Source organism: Xenia sp. Carnegie-2017, unplaced genomic scaffold (genome assembly GCF_021976095.1).
Source record: "Xenia sp. Carnegie-2017 unplaced genomic scaffold, XeniaSp_v1 HiC_scaffold_13, whole genome shotgun sequence".
NCBI lineage: Eukaryota > Metazoa > Cnidaria > Anthozoa > Malacalcyonacea > Xeniidae > Xenia > Xenia sp. Carnegie-2017.
The window spans coordinates 4,614,192-4,634,176 of record NW_025813436.1 but is presented as its reverse complement, the minus strand read 5'-3'; the positions used below and the strand labels follow the sequence as shown (position 1 = coordinate 4,634,176).

Below are 19,985 nucleotides of genomic sequence, written 5' to 3'. Positions count from 1 at the left end.
TGGGCTTACGTCAACTTATCGCAATTTGTTTGAGAAAGACCATTCTACAGTATTGACCAAGAAGCATATCCCTCACCACGGGGGTGAGGCTAAAGAGCCATCTACCGCGAAAGACAGAATCCTGGGACAAATTTCAAAAATTCAAAAGACAAAATAATTGGGGAGGGGGGGAGAGTGTATAAGTACACCCTTGCGGATGCACCTCTCTGAAGCCTGAAGGAGCAAGCTTTTCATTCTATTTGTCTCTGTTTTGTTGGAACAAGTGTTAGGAGCTAAAATACTGCATACATTATCATTTACTAGTTCATTGAGTCTGAGTTCTACTATTCGGAGAAATAGACATAACAGTCATAGTGTAGACCTAGACTTGTTAATAGATAAATAGTAGACGAAGACCCCCGGATAATATACGTAAAACGATCATAAATTAACATTGAAAAATTTGCAAGCAACGAACGTTTTCTAAAAAACAAGCCATTTTAATGTTCATTGTTCGTTCGATTATTACAAATTTGTTTCGGTCAGTCTTTAACCCAGCGATGTGCCAATGTCTCTGCTCTTTGCACGAGAATCGATTTCTTCTTGTCGTTCTTCGGTCTCGTTTTGGCGCACTTTTACTCACGATGATCCCGAAAGGCTTCGACCAGTCTGCGTTTCATTTTCATCGCTATGTTCCTTCACGCAAGTAAAGTGGTTTTGGCAAAACAACGTCGTAAATCTCCACAGGTAATCTTCACTTCGTTGCCGCTTTCTTACGCAATTCCTCTTCGTGTTTTTCCTCTTTACTTGAATGAGGTACGGCACCATGTCGAAGTTGAATATCGCACAACAACTGCAGCGGCTTTCTTAAGATCTAACGCCCAAAAAAATGCTTCGTTATTGGCATTTGGCATAGTGAAACGCTACAAAATACTTTCCTAAGGCATACATTGATAAAAGTTTGATTTTGACACTTTTTTGTAGAGAAACTAATGACAAGTTTGTGTGCGTACATTTGATGCTAAAACAATGCCAAAATCAAGTGCCCATTAGAAGTGATCAGATGTAGGCGCTACCCTTCATGCACTCCTCCATCGAGTCTTCAATAAAATACTTTAATACTTCAGACTAATGTCTTAATCAACATTAATGAACTGATGTAAAAACGAGAATCGTTTAAGCTGTAGTGTACTAAGTATTTAACCTAAAAACGCTCCTCTAAATAACTATTCTAGTGATGCACCGATATCGGTATTTTCCCTACTCATAATACCGATATTTAGACATTTCATTGAAATGGAAATACATTTGAAATGAATCATAGTCATTGATAATTGTGCTGGGAAATATGGCTGCAGTGTAAATAATCATTTTGAATTTTATATTTTTTATTAAATGAACAGTCACTGGTGAGCACAACATGGCATACTTTATGATGTTTGAGTTTCGTAAAATGGCATAAAATATCGGTATCGGCACAATAGCGGCATTTTAATATCGGTTAATCGATATATCGGTAAAATCCTATATCGGTGCATCACTAAACTATTCTGGCTACGTAGTGTAGCAGTTGAAGAGCTTTCAAAATAAAAAATCACTCCATACATTAGCTATTTCTTCCCTTCCTTCCAATATGGACAAGGCTGTCGCGATCGCCTCCAGAGTGGAAAGGCTCTTTCGAGTTGGCTGCGTGCGAATGACATAATCACTTTTCAAGTCCTCGTTCAACCGCACCTATAGTATACGAATGGCGGAATTATTTGATGGGTTTTGCGACGTCTTAAAAAGGGTATTTGAAGAAAACGTTTAACTTGGGTATCAGCTGCCGGACTTCAGTTACAGATCAAAGAATTTTTGATTTGTTTTAACATCAATCCAATACAGAGATTGAAAGATGAAAATCGTAATTTCTGTATCCCGGCTTCTATTACAGATCCTACAACGTGGATGGAGCTACAGATGGAGCTTCAAGGCCTTCAGAGTCCAGATCGTGAATTGTTTTCACAATGCCGGTTCATGGATCCCATGACTCAGCTCATGAATTATTCACACGATGCTGGTTCATGGATCCCATGACCTAGCAGCTCATGAATTATTCACACCATGATGGTTCATGGATCCCATGACCCAGCTCATGAATTATTCACACGATACTGGTTCATGGATGTCATGACCCAGCTCATGAATTATTCACACGATGCTGGTTCATGGATCATTCTTAACTCATGTTTACGCTTCATCCAAATTATCAGTAATATTGTTGCTCAGTTGTCAAAAATCGTTTTTTTCCGCTTTCCTGCCAACTACTATAGTACTTCTACCAAAAGCAACTCCATGTGAATTTTTTTAGGGAGCTGGGACCTCCCAACACCCCACACAAATGTTTGGCCCCTGAACATAACTTCCTAAGATGACTATCATGACATTCAACAATCAAATCAAAAAGTTACTAAAGAAACAGAACTAACCTTTCTGGCATTTTGCAAAATTTCATTTTTTTTGAATATCTTTCGAGCTTGCCGCCAAGTGCCATCTGGAACAACGAGGTTATATCTTAAATCTCTGTCCAGCTGCTTTGCTACCTCACGCAAATCTTCTGCTAAATAGTAAAAATAAAATGCTCAATATCAATTTGCAATCGCTGACCTGAAATGGAGGCGGTTAAAAAGAATGCAGGCTGTTAAAAAGAATGCAGGCTGGCTACGAATGCAGGCTGTCCCTTGAATATACACATGGATAGATGAGCCAGAGATGGCACATACCAGAAGCATCTGGATACAATACGAATGTTTGTTGTTGCTTTAAAAGATGATGAAGCACTGCATACTTCTCCCTGGAATACCGCACATCATTGTACACAATGCATTTGTCTCTGGGAAGGCAAGCTGCAACAATGGGTACAGTTGTTAGAGTTCTCTGTCGCTAAAGTGGAAAAAACAAATGCATGTTCAATTTACGTGGCATTCACTCCACAACAATAGATGCAGCTATGTTTCCCTACGATTTTATAGGCATGCAACATAATTGGGAAAAATATCTTAAAACATCAATGTCTGTATAATAATAACAATACTACATGTGTGCTGATTGGTTTATAGCTGAGTTTGCATTAGCCTATGCAAACCAATCTGAGTGTGCTGATTGGTTTATAGCTGAGTTTGCATTAGCCTGTGCAAACCAATCTGAGTGTGCTGATTGGTTTATAGCTGAGTTTGCATTAGCCTGTGCAAACCAATCTGAACTCAATCAATAAGATGAACTGATGAGAAATTTCAAATGAATTATCGAAACCTGCAATAGAAAAATTAAAAAATCTGTCAATGATCTGCTCACGAGTTCTCTCTCCTTGGTTTGTGAGCCGGCTTATGCAAAAACAGTAAACATTCTTTACTCATAACTACAATACACGATTTCATCTTGGCAAATTTAAATGGCAAAGGAAATATTGTAAAAATTGTTTGCTTGATTGAGGCTCACCTCCTCTGGATGTTGTAAGACATAAATCGTTGTGGAAATATCCAATCTTTGTTCGGGGAATGCACAGCAAATGCACACCTTCTTTGGTCGCCTTCAAGAAAATCAAGGTCTTGTCAATCTTTAGCATTGACCTTGTTTGCATGATTGCAAATTGTACTCACACCCTCCCCCCGGCAAAAGCCAAGCTTTTTTATTGTGACAAATACTGTATCCTATAAAATATCATCTTCTACATGTTTATCGTGATGTAATTTTGCCAGTTTTCGTGGTTCAAAACTATGAGTTTTCAGTTAGTTTAGAGCTAGACAAAAGCTGAAAAGCAATAAAGAAAGCATGGCTGCAGCATGGGCCTTCATGGCCTGATGGCTGTGATTTAAGAGATAATCACGGCGCCCAATGGGAGATTTGAAATGAAAACACGTACTTGCAGCGACAGCAAATTGGTCGCTTTGAAGGAAAACTCCGCTCGCAATTGAGGTAGCTCTCATTAGGCAGAATCGTTTCCGTGTCTTTCGATAATTCTTCTTCGCTATCCGCCATTAGACAACATACGAGGATCTATGAGGATGACAGCGTGATCAGCGCTCTATTCAATAAAGACCCCAAGTATCCATCAAGTATCCAAACCTGATCCTGGAACTGTGCTGTAGAAAGAAACGTAACTACAGAGAAAATGTTTTTCTTCGAAAAACGAAAACGAAAAGGAGCAAAAGGAAACTTTTCGACCACCTGAAATAGTTTGAGACACTTCGCATGTGTTAAAATCATGAAATTACACCAGATATTGACCGGCGCTGCGAACACTATTGATAATTCGGCGTCTGTTGCATACGGCTGTGTTGATGACTATCCCTTTATAGTGAGTAGCTCCTACATCATTAAATTTTGAATTTTCTAGCTTTTGCGAATCATACGAATAGACAAAACGCTCAAATTCTTGTTATAAGAACTGATAAAGTGCGTTCAAAATCAATAAACTTTCACCAGTGACGTCACATGATCTGATTGTTGGGGTTGTGTAATGATAATGAAAATAAGTATATGCTTCAAGACGCTTTTAATGATAAGTAAAATGCATTAGCACTTCGCACTCTATTCTCACGGAGAAGGGACCTTTAGGCTGTTGTGCCAATGCTGACTCTTCTTATTCTTCACAAATGCAGGTATATATCTCCGGCTGTGAAGTCGTAATCTTGGATGGTAGATTTCAACGTGTTCAGATTGTTATAAGTCAGTGTGCAGCAACCAATCATGTCGGACTGATATCTTGTTCCCAGATTGATGGCAAAGTAAGATGTCAGAGATGTTTTTATACTGTTGGCTTAAGCATTATCACCAACTTGGTCTTAAGTTCTGTATATTGCGCATCCAAAATTTTAAATTTACATGCACAAGAGTCTGGTTTTCTCAATACTGTCTTCAGCCTTAATATCTTGGGTATGCAGTACTAACTTTTCAGACTGGTTTTAAATAGTCCATTTGTTAGTAGTGCTCAAATGTTGAAACTCCAGTCGTTTTTGTACATTCCAGTCCTGTGCTTTTATCATGAGTGACTGATAATGCAACTTAAGTCCTTATCAACGCTCTTGTCTGGTGTCTTCTTGAGAATCTAATGTTAAAACTAGAGTCTTTACATATTCCATGTAATGTTTTCATCAGGAGTGATCTGATTATAAAATAAAGATGGTTTCAGCTGTGGTCATACATATATATCACATTATATACTACTGTCTCGTGTCATCACTAGTTGCAATTTGAAATAAAATATCGTTCATATGTTTCATGTAGAGGATTGAATCCGCAATTTTCTTTACTAGGAGCAATTAACCAAGCCTTCATATGAGTCAGAACTGAAAAAGATTTTCCAATTTATTTTAAGATTGCAGTTGCTTATGGAAACTGGACAAGAATTTTCGGAGCAAGAGCCAGTTGCGACCAACAAAATGAAGTATGCGAAAGACGATTGCATGCTATATTTTTCCCATTTTTTTGCACTTGCCTTTTGGATAATGTGTGTTTGTGCATGTTTAAATGCGACAATTTATCTCTATTTATTTTTCAAGTCTTTGCCTTTTCAATGGTTTTTGACATCAGAACTTTTCACCAACTACACTCAGCATTGTTTGTCATGGGACAGAGATGGTAAGTATGTATGAATTGGGATACTTATAGATTGTGATGGTAGGCTAGCTTTCAATGATAGGATGATTATAGATAGACATGGTAGGTTTAAATGGGATGATTACATGATGAGATGGGAGGTGTCAAATGGATAGTTACAGGTGAGATGGTAGGTAATTGATAGAGGTGGTAGGTAAGGTGTCAATAGGAGAATTATGGATAGAGATGGTAGGTAAGGTGTTAATAGTAGAATTATTGATAGAGATGGTAGGTAAGGTGTTGATTGGAGAATTATGGATAGAGATGGTAGGTAAGGTGTTGATAGGAGAATTATGGATAGAGATGGTAGATAATGTGTCAATAGGAGAATTATGGATAGAGATAGTACGTAGGTAAGTTGTCAATTGGAGAATTATGGATAGAGATGGTAGCTAAGGTGTCAATTGGAGAATTATGGATAGAGATGCCAGTTATCAGTTTGATAAATAAAAGTGTTTTCATTAGGAAACCAGGAACGCAAGCATTGTAGCTTCAAATAAGCCAGGAATGGTGCTTCAATGAATTCCTATAGTAAACAATATGCAACATGCATATTTTAGTTGCTTAAGTAAGGATCTCATCTAAGATCTTGTTTATTCCTAACGTTTATCACATTTAGGATCCTGGTAGTATTTTGTAGTAACTTTCATACATAAAGCGAAACTTGATTTTCAAGTGCTTACGTATGCTTTTCCTGTGCAATTAGGATTGTTTGCTAAGTGTTGTCCAACCATAGGCGAGCTCTGGAGCCAGTTTAGTGAAACCACTCCCCCCCTGCAGTGTTCGCACCGCTATAATATGTTATGTCAGTATTAAAGAATGTAATTTGATGCAGGTCAACGATTGCTGACGGGGGGTGAAGTCCTTGAAATGTGGGTCGAGTCCGAGCAAAGTACTGCGCAAAATGTGACGTGGAAAAGCGTTTGGCGATGTGAAATACCCCACCCGGCGTTTTGCATACAGTTCTCCTCGGACGGATCGTATTTTGCTACATGTGGAAAGGTATACGAGTCTTGGAGAGTACGGAAAAGCGTTTACCGCATGAGATATTGTTGGTATTCGGGGGTGACTTGCAATTTAATAATATGGCTACTGAGTGTTGATTATTGATTGAAATGGGTCAACTGCATACGGAAAAACGGGGAATTAAGAACGGGGGTTTTGCACTGGAGTCGATCACAGCTTTTTGAAGTTGTGAAAATGTATTTGAGCGAGAAATTTACCGTCAATGTGCTTGCCAGAAATGCTCGAAGAGACGAGAACAAAATATTGCACATTTTATTTTTGTTTCCACTGGGAAATTTTATTGCAACGCTCGACGCAGGCACGGTTACGCAGTTTTCCGTTTTTCGGTTTCATACGGCACGCCTCATGTAATCTGCTACCAGGCCTAACTCTGAAGTTCTGGAGCGAATACACACGTACTCGAAGGATCGTTACATGCAAAACTAGTAATAGCGTTACAGTAATTGAGACATCGGAAATATTCTATAAATTGATAAAATTTCGGCTAATTTAGTATGTTATGTATGTATGTAGCTATTTCTTCAAATGTTATCGAGGTTTTTTGTGACACACAAATGTCTCTTTCCTTAGAACGATTGTCTTGTGAAGATTTGGTTCGAGGTAGAAAAAGGTACGTACTTATGATTACAGATAACCCATTGAAAACTGATAAAGTCTTCCTTCTTTCATCGAAAGTCAGAGCGCCGTTGGATTGTTTATAATTGTGTGTGTGTGTGGGGGGTGGGGGGGGGGGTGGGGTGGGGGAGGCCCATATTCATATTTCCATGATATATCGTATAATGCTCCTTTGAAGTCCGTTGTTTTTTACGGATTATAGTTATATCGTTCATACATATAAATGACCCCCCCCCAGAATTAAAGATATTCCTACCGACCCAATACATGCGTAAATTGGAAAATCATATTATTAAACAGATAACCTCTGATTGAAGCTTTTACCCCTTCCCGAGTTAAAGATTTTTCTACCGACCCAATACTTGTGTACATTGGAAAATCATATTATTAAACAGATAACCTCTGATTGAAGCTTTTACCCCTTCCCGAGTAGCAAAACGACACTTGCCGCTTGCATTTTCTCGCCATTGCTTTTGTAGAAAGTGAAGGCAGCAACGCTGGAATGGCGTATTACGATTTCCTCTACATTCCACATCCGAGACCTGTCACTCGATTATCTTGGAGAAAGACAAGCTATTTAATGCAAAGGTATGTTGGACGGATAACGTTCGCGAGCAAAACCCGCAACGAGTTTTATTTCATGTGAAATGTAGAATCATTGGGTGAAGTATTTCGTATATCCTTCTTTACCATTCCCTATCAAAGATCTCTGAGTGTAGAAGTTGTTGGAAGGACATGACAAACTTCTACTTTTGCGGGTCACACACGGGACGTAGCGCATTTTCCTTTGTTATCTCTCGAGCGCGGATCAACGCTCATTTGACTGGAGGGGTGCGGATTTCCCAAGGGAGTGCATCATTGTCGTAGCTAAAGGTGTAAGGGCCTCGGCCTAATGCAGATTCATAGGCTTGCGGACGAGTGAACCTTGCGTAATGGAAGTGTTGTGAGCTTTGTGTGTAATTTGAGGTCTTCCTCGTCCTTAATTTTTTCCAAATGTGTCTCTGAAAGTCCTCGAAAAGAGCTTGAATTTCATTATTTTAGCATTGTAGTATATGTATAGCACAGGTTTGAACTGCAGGCAGTGTGGCTAACAAGTCATTTCACTTGAATAGAAATGTCGTGGCGAACGTCCTATTGACGTCTTGTGCGGACAACATATGCCGTTTGTGGTGCGAAACTATCGAAGAAAGATCGATTTCGTCTCCCTTGGAACCGAGCCACTCCGAGCGACAGCGTCTTATCCCGAATTCGAGTGCGGACGCCACGAGTGGTGGCGACTCGTACGACATCAGAACGAAATACCATTTTCACATTGCGGCAAGCATAGACCCGAGTAAGGACATACCTGTCATGTCGACCGTTTCTTTCTTCTCCTCGGCGGAGAACCATAGTTCTTTCGTACTTCATTGGGTCAATAATAAGGAAATGTACATCACTGCCGTTGCCAAGTTACTCCTAGGATCGCCAACCGTCGTTGTCGATGTGGAAGCGGACAACACAATATCTGGAGAAACTGGTAACACATACACTCACAGCCCGTACGTGGACTTGACCAAAGACGAGAACGTAGGACGGGATGGTAAGATTTGCCTCATCTTTCATTGTCATTTGAGCATTGGCAAGAATTGTGTCTCCAAATCGTAGTTTTTGAAATGTCTCAATTAAGTCTTTGTCACCTTTGATGAATCATTATTTGCTGACGATTCATCTTGATCGTCACCAACTACTTGTTAAAATGGATGTCGAAATAGATCAAGGCAGATGATTCGCTGTGGCGACCTCTGGCAAGCGATAAACCGGAAGAAGAAAGTCGATAGCTGTCTGTGACCCATTTGGCCCTTTATATGTCCGTATTATGTCCGTAAGAAATGTGCCGTATTATGTAGTGACTCCCAGCCGACAATTTAATCACTAATTTTTAAAATATACTCCAAAAAAAATATCATTTTGTGGCTAGAGTTATAATAGCAAGGGACAAGATTTACAAGCGACATTTTGACTATATTTCAAAGTATTTATCAACCCCAGCCGAAATATTACTTTTAAATCTCGTCTCTTGCTGACATAAGTCGAACTTTGAGTTTACAAGATGATATTTTTTGAGTATGTTTTATCTTGTCCTCACCCCCCTTATGCCACCCTCTCCTCTCATTTCAATCCATCTCCGTGTTGAAACTTCACCATATTCTTTTATTTACATGTCCCTAGTTAATGACAGCGAAGTTTCTTTCGAAGGACTTTCAACGAACTCCAAAGATTTACCGAAAGATCGATCGAGCGTCGGTGGAAACAACTTCTTCGCTCAATTTGATGGTTTGCTGCGAGACTGGTGCAACACACCAGACTCCTTGCTGGCCATCAACCCGGCAGATGGCTCCTTGCTCATGTTTCTTGTCGACTCACTCGACACCACTCTCGACGCCGATTTCCGACAGGCGCAAATTAGCTTCTCCTCGTGTATTCCCGACGTTTTCCCACCTGCCGATGCGCATTCGCTGTTACAGAACGTCATCCTCTATCGTTTGCCTGACAAGCTGAGCATTCAAAGCGTGAGCAACTCAGAGCACACGCATTTGTACGGTCGTTACGTAAAGACATCAATCGTGAATAAGACTTCTTCGAAGACGTCGTTAGTTTTAGTTGAAACCGGCGCCCATCCACCCGTCTCCATGATAACCACCCACAAAGATGGTTCGATGAATCAGTGGCAAATCGATTTCGCAGACGACAGTGCGTTCTCCACACTCATTTCTCTTTCTCATGTCACGCGTCTGTCGGGACATCGCTTCCCTTTGACGGGATTGTTTCCGCATCCCTCGTTACCTATACTGCTGTCGGTTTCAACATTCACGGCGAAAGTCGAAGACTCGTCGACCTTGAACGATCAAGATGGGCACGAAGATTCCAAGGGATCTCCACGTGCGGTCCCCTTGACAAAACTCGAGAAAAGGTTTACTTTCACCGAATTCATTCTGTGGCAGTGTGATTGCGTTTTTCAGCTTTCTCAATCTGGCGGTATTATGGAGCTAGCAAAGCTCACATCAACTAGCCCGTGTGCTTTCGATAAAATCGCCTGGTTACCAAAATTGTTCGTTCGCCCTTTGCTCACGTTTGATTATTCTGTGCCCCTCTCGGCCAAGTCCGTCGCTCCATGTGCGTGCTTTGTTGCCCCCGACGAGACGGGTTTGTTGTTCTACAAGGTCGTTTTGGATGGACGAGCTCTGCTCGAGTTCCTTTCAGGAAAGCAGAATCGACGAGCCGATCGAATGGCGAATTTTAACAGTGACGAGGAAGGAGATGAGTTTAGCATCGATTATCCATCTGTGTCCACCATAAATCATTTAGTAGACTGCATTATAAGCGATCAGTCTGGGCCTAGGCCCGGAAGCATCCTTCGACTCTGTCGACTCAGAAGCTCGAGAAATGTTTTGAAAAGTCCGCTGTTCTTTCACGTGTTCACCGAGGATGCGATTGGCAAATGCCGTTCAAGCGATGGGATAACGTCAACCAGAGACGATCTGCTGGAAGATACTTTTTATTTAGTGGCTTTGGATAATAAACAGTTGAATAGCAGTGATTTGCAAAGAACATCTCGGCACGAGGGTGAAATCCGTACAATGGTTCACATGTGGAGAATAAAGATTACGACCATTGATAAGGAAGATGATGGATCCTCAGGCGAGATGTCATTTACCCCGCAAGATCCCTTGCCTACATTTTCATTCACGGACATCAAGGAGAATGTAAATTGTGGCATACGATCACGTAAAGTTCTTACGTCTTGTCTTGACCTCCCGGCTGGCGTTTACGTTACTATGGCAACGCCTTCTGCCAACACTTTATCGTCAGTGTCTGAAAATCGTGTAGGCTGCCTGCCCTTTTTGATATCAACATCTTGCTCTGACGGTGAGATTCGATTCTGGTCGTGCCTTGCTCGGGATTCCTCTGAAGGCACCTCCACTCGATATTCTTGGTGTGAATGCTCAATGAAATGTCCTGGCACTAGTGCGAGAGATCAAAATAAACGAGGGAATACCGATGGAGTACCCGTGGCACTAGATTGTGCCAACACGGGGAGGGTGGCAATCGTGACGCGTCCAGGTGGGTACGTTTAGTTGTAGAGCTGCGCCATTTTTTATATCTTAACTTGCTTTTTATTTTCGAAAGCGAGAAGGTCATAACAATGAAAAGCGTTCGGGACAACTTTTGCTTGGCAAGTTTAGGTGGACAGCTGGTTTTGCTAATCGGGCTACCGAAGCGAAGTGTTTAAAATTCGGTTTGGTTTTCCTGTCAATTCGACGATCCAATCAAATCTTTCTTCGATCGTTTAACGCGCGAGAGCTGCCCGGCTAGTAATCACGTATTGCTACATGTGACATTGCATTACCTTGACGTTTATTGCGGTATTTGGCTACTGTCATTATACGTGAATATATACCTTACGATGTTCTCGAGTAGCCCGTGTGAACGCCTGATAGGCGTCTTTTATTATTTTAGTTTTTTAGTTAATCGTTTTAGTTAGTCGGTTTTGCCTTACAAGCGATGTTCAATATAGTGGCAAGAAGATTGCCGGGCGTAAAGCGGAGTTTTTTTATGAATATGAGTGTTCAACGTATGATTTTTAATCTCGACGTTTTGGTATAAAGGCGTTTTTAGTTGTCGCTCGATTTAAATTGTTGCATCGTTCTTCTTTAAAACCTTTGTTTTCCTGTTGAGAAATTGCGCTAACTTTTCGACTGTGACGTGAAATTGTTCGTGGCATGTTTGTTTCAAGTAAGAATTCTCTTGAAAGCCGTGAAACATATTATCATAGCTGTCTTTTTCTCTGTCTGTGCAGTTTCGGTGCTACTTTTTTGTGATTTTCTCCAGTTTGAGCTTTGAAATCTTTATTTTACTTGAAATCTATGTAGAACCAGCTGAAAATTCAGAAATTATTCAAGGAAAGTACGATGTTGTGATATGGGAAAGCGAATCAAATGGAAACACTGAATGGATCGTGGAGGATGCATTTGACATCCGAAATGCAGTTGCCAAACGAACAGCAGAAACCATACAACACGCATGCGTGAGGTGGTTCTCCTGCGAGAATGGCCTTTTCGTGCTAGCCGTTCGCGTGGGACGATTCATACATCTCTACAGTCTTGTCGAGAGTTTAGACGAAGTACCGAGTTTAAAGAAACGTTCCCCAAAGCATCGTTATAATAGAATTACAACGTTTGAAATTGGTAGCCCATCAACTCCAAGTGATTGCGGTTAGTACTGATACTACTTGAAATTTGATTGCTTGACCAATGAGAAGTGTGTGTAAATCGTTGAAGTTTGTTTGCTTGACCAATGAGAATCGTGTGTATAAACCTTTGAAAGTTTGTTTTTTTCACCACTAAAAACTGTGTGTGGAAACCTTTGAAGTAGTTTTTTTTCTTGACCAATGAAAACTGTGTATATAAACCTTTTGAAGTTTTTTTTCTTGACCAATGAAAACTGTGTATATAAACGTTCTGAAGTTTGTTTGCTTGACCAATGAGAATGTGTGTAGAAACCTTTGAATTTTGTTTTCTTCACCAATGAGAACTGCGTATAGAAACCTTTGAAGTTTGTTTTTTTCACCAATGAGAACTGTGTGTAGAAACCTTTTAAGTTTGTTTGCTTGACCAATGAGAACTGTGTGTAGAAACCTTTGAAGTTTGTTTTTTCACCAATGAGAGCTGTGTGGAGAAACCTTTTAAGTTTGTTTGCTTGACCAATGAGAACTGTGTGTATAAACCTTTGAAGTTTGTTCTCTTGACCAATGAGAACTGTGTGTATAAATCTTTTGAGTTTGTTTGCTTGACCAATGAGAATGTGTGTACAAACTTTTGAAGTTTGTTTGCTTGACTAATGAGAACTGTGTGTAGAAAGCTATGATGCATGTGACACGTGCCTATATGCATATGCTAACGATATTGTGGCCGAAAAGTCCATAACTATTTTAGAAGATTTTTTATTTGAGAAAATAAAAACTTCTCGATGTGGGCATTTTAAGCCACCTAGCACGTGTGTGATAGTGGTGTAGGCCATTTATTACCAGAAAAACAAGTATATTCTTATGGAAGGAAACGTACTATGTTACAAAAGCTATGTAACGGCATAAAATCTCAACGAGAGTTATCAGACTGAACAAAAGTGTAAGTTTGAAAATATACTGTATGCGATTTTCGTCTTTATTCGAGACAACTTTGGACAACAATGAAAAGCTTAACACCGAGTAGCATCATGTTGTAGTTGTAGACTTCTTTTGTAGATCATCGAAGGCAATACGTTGACAATAGCGAATTATGAAAAATATGTGCGCTATCTTACATGAGAAATTGAAGAAAGAAGATTACATTTCTCCATTTGTATTTTAGAACTTTTCATTTCATTTGTCCGACGCGGTTTGCTAGTTGTGGGGATTGGTAACGAAGTTCATGTCTACTCTCAGTGGAACGGTAATATAAGCGGGGACACAAAGTTGATCGTCAGTTCCGACGACTTTCGAAATCCAGGCCTCTTTAACGAAGTGCGTCTACGAAATCCGACACTGCCTCAATACCATCCGAAGTATTTGATCGAATTGCTGGATTTCGGAAAACTGCGAAGAGCTCGTGCCATATTAAATCATTTGGTAATTTTGAGTAGTTTCAAACCACGAACACGTCGAACTAAGGAGTTCTCTAGATCATCTATTACCGGCGATTGAGATCTACATTCTGTCTGAAAGCCATCTTCAAAGTCAATTTATAGTATTAACGTTAATATTTTCAAATCATACTCTAACATGACTGTGAAGGTGGCATCCGGACAGTTTGTGGAAAGGCTACTCGCCAAATTAAGACCATTCTCAAGACCCCATGCATGTACCCATGGGTTGGTTGCACAAAGTCCGGATAGCTTTAACCATTTGACAGTGACTTTTTCGTACGTAATGAGAAGTGCTCGTGAAACAATCTTTTCATGTCATCGATTGTACAATTTACATCGTAGATTTTTCCTTATCAAGCGATTTTTGAAACTTTTTGAATCATCCGGGCCTCGTGCATCCGGCTCCTAATAAGATCTATTTCGGATTATTTGCAATTCGACGACTAAACACGCAGTACTCAACTCTTTCAGGTTCGCTGTATTGCTGGTGAGCAAGCAACGCAGGCAGCGGTGTACAGCAACGACGATACTTCACGTAAAAGAACACGAAGTGTCATCGGTGCATTGAATCTAGGGACCTACTACTCCAGTGGGCAGGGAGAAACTTCGGTTAGAGCAAGTGACTTTAGCCGCCATCAGTATAATGTTGATTGCATTCCACCTCTGCCCATTTTCAAGTTGCTGGCCGCTGACAAAGATGATAGCGGTAACACAAATATGGGTGAGTGCAGGCTCAGGTTGCAATCATGATTTTATGGAATTTTATCCACATTTGTTCAATTTTTTGTCTTACAGATAAAGCAAACGCAGACTCCAACTCATCGAGTGATCGTGTTGAGGAAACCGATTATAGTGAACTGTTCAATACTTCATTTAAGAGCAGTTTTGATAATTCGGGTATCATAGATAACCCTCCGGTTTTACAGAACTCCCGCAGTACTTCGTTCAGTCCTGTGCATTTTGGTGTCGGCCAAGCCCGACTGCTCTCCGAACATTTGAGTCGAAAACAGCTGGCGGGCCTAACACGAATCGAGCAGCTAGAACTGCAAGCCCTCGCCGATACTCTAGCGACGACCAAAAATGATCTGGAGGAAGACAACTCTGAAACTGAACAGGGATTGACGTTTGTGAAAAAGTGTGACTTAGGTATGTTATTGTATTTGTGTGTACTTGTCGGATCGTGATCAATAGTGAACAGTGAAATCGAACAGATCTCGAAAGGATTGTTTATCGGTGGGGATGAAAACTGTTCAGGAATTACGGCTCAGGAATAATTTTAAGCGATAAGTTCTCACAAAACGGTGGTGTAAATGTCACGCTCTGATGTACTAGTGCGATTCGTATCGACCATTTACAGCCAAATCTTAAGATTTTGCAGGTTCGTGCAGGACTTAGTCTCCTCGTGCAAAAGCTCTTCGTTTTCACATTGTGTTCTTTTTTGTGAGTTCTATCAAAAGTAAATTGTTCTACGTCAGAGATGGATCCCGAATGGTTTTTGCTGGAGGCATGCTTTAACTTCAGATTAGATTTCGTGAACAACCAGTTGTCGTACCTGGTCAGAGTTTTTTTGTTAAATTCTGTTACCTTTTTACTATCATTGGTAGATTTTTGGAAGTTTGCTCCATTAAACGCCCATCGCAATTGCTTTTGCTTAATTGTTTGGTATGTTAGTATTTTTTTATGGAGATTAGTATCCCTCCTGCATCTCCTTTGGGCACGAGTGGACCCCCCCTCCACCTCCGCACTTCTCCCCTAAAGTCCATCTCTCTTATTCGTTACCTGAGAGTGGTCTAGCAACATCTTTACCCATGCTGCGTGTAGTCGGCCATAACTAAACAATTGCATTCATATCTTATTATCCATGTCGAATTTAGCTCAAAGTATATTTATCGCACGTTTCAATTTATTCTGAAACAAGCTCCTTTTGAATCCCACCATGTTAACTGATACAAAATAAATTTTGCCGGGTTGAACACTCCGCAAGCGTCTTGTTTGAGATGTAGGTTTCTCCGGAATGATTCGTAGCTAGTTTTTAAGTGATATATACAGTCATCGTTTTTGAGTAGATTGCGAACATCTGTTGACGTCATCTCTTGCTTTCAGCCAAAGAGGGAGTCACTGGCTTCATGGGGGGACCCTCTGGTGGAGGTGGAGGATATGCTACGACTGGAAGTGTTGGTGTGACGGAGGGTAGTGGAGGTGACGCTGTGGACGAATGCGGATTACGATTCCTTTTGGCGATGAGGCACCACACATGTCTCCTGAGATCCCTTCCATTAGTACCCAGGGCGCAGCTCGAACTCCAGGTGATTTTTTTGTAGATGTTTTTGATTGTAAATAATTTATCAATCGTGAATAGCGTAAAACCATCCCTAAACAATATCACTGTCAATTCAAATTCTCGTTATGCAATATGCCGTCACTGGCCGTACAAAAATGGGGAAATTTTAAACAAAACAAAAACTTCAACATCTTGAGAATGGAAAGAGACATGTACAAACTGTTTTAGAAATCATGCTGTTGATTTGAAAGCTCTGTTTATCACAAATATAATAAAAAAGTAATTGTTTTGCTGCGCGAGCACTTCAAATGTCCTTCATATCAGGGGCTGTCTTCGTCCAAGTTCATCTGGGCCTTTCATTCGGACACGCAAGAGGAACTGCTCGCAATGCTTCCTGGGATGATTCGAGGCGAACCAACGTGGAACGAACTGAGACAGTATGGCGTTGGATGGTGGATCAAAAGCAATGAGACTTTAAAACGACTTGTTGAAAAAGTAAGAATGCTTTATGCTACATACCGCCTTTGAATATCTATTCTTCAAAGAAGCTATTTTTTTGTGAAAAAAAACTCCTCGCATGCTTCAATCTAATTGACTTTTCCAGCACGTTATTTGAATGACAGCTGATAATTACAACGCCGATAGTCTTGCTTTCGAATAGTGTGCTCAAATTTCATGAAAATCGAGATGTTTTACTCCGCTGTTGAATAAACCTTTCTCGATGGATATGTTTGGATTTTTTGAATGCATTTGGATATACCAACATTTTTTCTTAAGTCAAATACTTTTTCAATTTTTTGATTTTTGCCTAAAACTACTATTTCGTCCACCGGCGTGTTCTGAATTTGTTGTCAAAAGACAACAATAATGTAAGATTTAAAAATGAACTTAAAAAAGACTCAATAAATGTTCAATATGTAAGATGTTCAGTAGAAGTTTAACAGTTTTTTGAAATTTCTGTTAATTCTTTTCTCGTTTTCTCAAAACTCCCAAAAAAGGCCTAGGCAGAGAAGTTAGTAACCTGAATACGTGACCGTTTGAATATAATGGGTACGTTCACTCGCCTTTTTTCGGATCCCTTTTCAGGTGGCTAAGACGAAGTTCAATGAAAATCAAGATCCGATGGATTGCTCGCTCTTCTACATGGCGATGAAGAAGAAAACTGTCCTGCGAGGCTTGTTCAGGTTCAAAATCTTACGAATTTTCTTAGGAAGAAGTCTATTCAAAGCTCGGTAGCCGGTTCTGCTTTGTAGCGTAGCGTTGGCTTTACTGAACGTTAAAAGTGCCGTCCGTCTTCCTTCTAAAACATCTTTGATTAAAAACGTCATGTTTACAGAGTGAGTGCCAACCATTACGGATTGCGCGCGAGATCGGCCATTTTTGAAGCACGAAATCAACTGGCAAGAGTATTTAGTCCTTTGTAATCGCTCCAATCCTTGTTCAATTATTCATTTTCCAAATAATAATAGTCAATACATGCGATTCTTCAATTAGTCTGATAGTTTAATTTGTAAAAGGGTAAATTGCGAATCATCCAATACGGCGAGACTTCCATATCGTCACGTTACTATTTTTTATGCCGAAATCATTTTTGTGAGTTTTGAGAAAACGAGAAAAAAAAATGATAAAAAATCAGTGAAACATTTTTTCGTGAACATATCACATTTGAACATATGTTTAGTCGTTTTGATTGGGCAATCGACTTCGTCAAAAAATACATTACACGCCAGTTTGGCAAAATGGCAGTTTCATTGAAAAAATTCCGAAATTGAAAAATTGTGACTTAGACAAAAAAGTTAGCGACGTGAGGATATGAAAAATTGAAAGTAAACAAACGAGCGCAAAGCGTTCTTCAATATTTGCCGGTTAGAAGAGCAATCAAGGCACAATATGGCCAATGCGCTTCGACTCATTTTCTTAACATAAGGAAAATACCAAGGCACGGACAAGCAAGTAACCCACTTTTCCACCTCTCTCTCTCGTTCCAGGACTCAGGGAAACTCGAGGATGGCGACTTTCTTCGGTAACAATTTCTCGGAGGATAGATGGCGAAAGGCGGCGTTGAAAAACGCTTATTCTCTTCTCAGCAAACAGCGTTTTGAGCACGCCGTGGCGTTTTTCCTTTTAGCCGACGCTCTCTGGGATGCTGTGAGGCTGTGTATCAGTCACCTAAAAGATATTCAACTTGCATTGGTTGTTGCTAGGCTATACGATGCGGATGCCGAACTGCCTACCTATAAAAGAGTTCTCAAAGAATACGTCTTGGGCCAAGCGGGCTGTAAGGCGGAAAAAGGTAAAGGGTATAAACGGTTCATGGGTTAGAACCATTGAACTAAATGTATAACTGGGCGGCTACATGTAGATAAACACGCTTGTACTTGCAAAATACGCGTGTCTTGAGGGTAAAGTTACGAATTTGACCTTACTTCTTTACTGTCATAAGTGAATTTTTTCGGCCGTGCGTGAAGAGATTGGAACTAGTTGAATTGCTGGCTTCAAATTTTGGCGGGAAGAAGCCTTCCAGTTATATACAGCTCAATGGTTAGGACAAAAAAGACCGATGCGATTTATTATTTATGTAAATAGCGTGGGGTGGGGTGGGTGGTGATGGTAAGGTTGGGGAGTGTTTAGTCAAAATACAACAATAATAATAACTTTATTTACCCAAGGTACTATTTCACTGAAGTTGCAATTGTTAAAAAAAATTGAAATATTGATCTTCCAATAGACTGACTATGTACAGAATAAAAGAAAATGAAGAATAAAAAAAAACAAATCTCAGAATAATTCTGTGCGTACACTAAAAATCTAGTTATATCGAACTAAATACATACTGTCCGTTTTTAAATTTTATGCAAAACACCTAAAGTATTTAGAAATTTAGTTTAAAGAGGTCGAAGTATTCAGAGCCACTGCACCTCTATACGAAACAGTTTTTTTTACCATAGTTTGTTCCAGGCTTCGGTGGTGATAAAGTTTTTCGTTTGATGTTCACGCACTGCCTTAGTTTCAATAAAAAGATCCGTAAGATAGACAAGAAGTAGACTGTTTTTTTACATGATATGATTGTAGTACATTACTGATTATTTCTTTGGACGCACAAATTTCGTACCTCTAGTTTATTAAGTATATGAACTGACCTATGGTCATAAACACGGTTTGTATTAATGCGGTTGTACCTTATTTTGTATGACAGACCCTAAACAGCGCCATACTTGTGAACTTCCACCGAAGTCCTTGCTCACTTCTCACTCGCCTTTGATTTCCGATAAAGTATATCTGGAATTGATGGGCCGAATGTTAAATTGTTCATTTTTTAGATCCGTTCTTGCGAAGTATAGCGCACTGGCTGACAAAAAGTTACCACGAAGCTTTGCGAACCCTGCTTCTTGACTCCGACATCTGCGAGGCGGATGACGAGTACAACGAATATGCTGCGTCAGGAAGTCCGGATATCTTCAACTTCTACATGTATCTCCGAACGCATCCCGTTCTACGCCGAACGCAGTTCGAGAAGAACACGAAGTCTAACACGCGCCGAAAGCAAAGAAACGTAAGTCAATCCGACTTCATGACTTATTTATTTATATCCCAGTCCGCGTACAGGAGGTTTGAATGCATGAAGACTACGATTACTTTATGCATGCATTTGATATTTTCTGTTTTCTTCGATATTGTTCAAAGCTTCAGCTTCTCTGTAAGAAAAGCTTAGTTTTAAAGCGTCTGTTTTTGCTTTATCAACATGTAGAGTACGTTATCGTTTTTTTGGTAATTTGTACATTTGGTT

At 40.0% G+C, this 19,985-nt stretch overlaps 2 protein-coding genes across 4 annotated transcripts in view; one reads left to right on the top strand and one right to left on the bottom strand.

The window, feature by feature from the left end:
• Positions 1 to 458: 458 nt before the first annotated feature.
• On the bottom strand, positions 459 to 4,079 carry LOC124451093 (tRNA-uridine aminocarboxypropyltransferase 2-like). 2 transcript variants are annotated; one of them, XM_047001724.1, is made up of 6 exons: positions 3,881 to 4,079; positions 3,457 to 3,547; positions 2,742 to 2,901; positions 2,448 to 2,578; positions 1,585 to 1,713; positions 459 to 853 (listed from the first exon to the last, which is right to left on the bottom strand). In XM_047001724.1, exons 1-6 carry the CDS (start codon positions 3,994 to 3,996, stop codon positions 734 to 736), a joined length of 747 nt encoding a protein of 248 aa, XP_046857680.1. In that variant the 5' UTR covers positions 3,997 to 4,079; the 3' UTR covers positions 459 to 733. The 2 variants fall into 2 exon arrangements, with proteins under 2 accessions (XP_046857680.1, XP_046857684.1); XM_047001728.1 differs by having other exon boundaries at positions 2,448 to 2,575.
• A 34-nt stretch (positions 4,080 to 4,113) lies between these two features.
• LOC124450955 (dmX-like protein 1) overlaps positions 4,114 to 19,985 on the top strand; it is a 31,117-nt gene continuing 15,245 nt past the window's right edge. For both annotated transcript variants that reach the window (XM_047001621.1, XM_047001612.1), the window contains exons 1-18: positions 4,114 to 4,315; positions 4,620 to 4,745; positions 5,336 to 5,404; positions 5,520 to 5,598; positions 6,452 to 6,618; positions 7,213 to 7,252; positions 7,737 to 7,845; positions 8,370 to 8,836; positions 9,466 to 11,358; positions 12,168 to 12,509; positions 13,644 to 13,900; positions 14,389 to 14,638; positions 14,713 to 15,063; positions 16,021 to 16,223; positions 16,523 to 16,693; positions 17,285 to 17,382; positions 18,187 to 18,491; positions 19,519 to 19,751. In XM_047001621.1, coding sequence (XP_046857577.1) covers positions 4,223 to 4,315; positions 4,620 to 4,745; positions 5,336 to 5,404; positions 5,520 to 5,598; positions 6,452 to 6,618; positions 7,213 to 7,252; positions 7,737 to 7,845; positions 8,370 to 8,836; positions 9,466 to 11,358; positions 12,168 to 12,509; positions 13,644 to 13,900; positions 14,389 to 14,638; positions 14,713 to 15,063; positions 16,021 to 16,223; positions 16,523 to 16,693; positions 17,285 to 17,382; positions 18,187 to 18,491; positions 19,519 to 19,751 — 5,253 coding nt within the window. In that variant the 5' untranslated portion in view covers positions 4,114 to 4,222. The remainder of the gene's footprint in view (positions 4,316 to 4,619; positions 4,746 to 5,335; positions 5,405 to 5,519; positions 5,599 to 6,451; positions 6,619 to 7,212; positions 7,253 to 7,736; positions 7,846 to 8,369; positions 8,837 to 9,465; positions 11,359 to 12,167; positions 12,510 to 13,643; positions 13,901 to 14,388; positions 14,639 to 14,712; positions 15,064 to 16,020; positions 16,224 to 16,522; positions 16,694 to 17,284; positions 17,383 to 18,186; positions 18,492 to 19,518; positions 19,752 to 19,985) is intronic.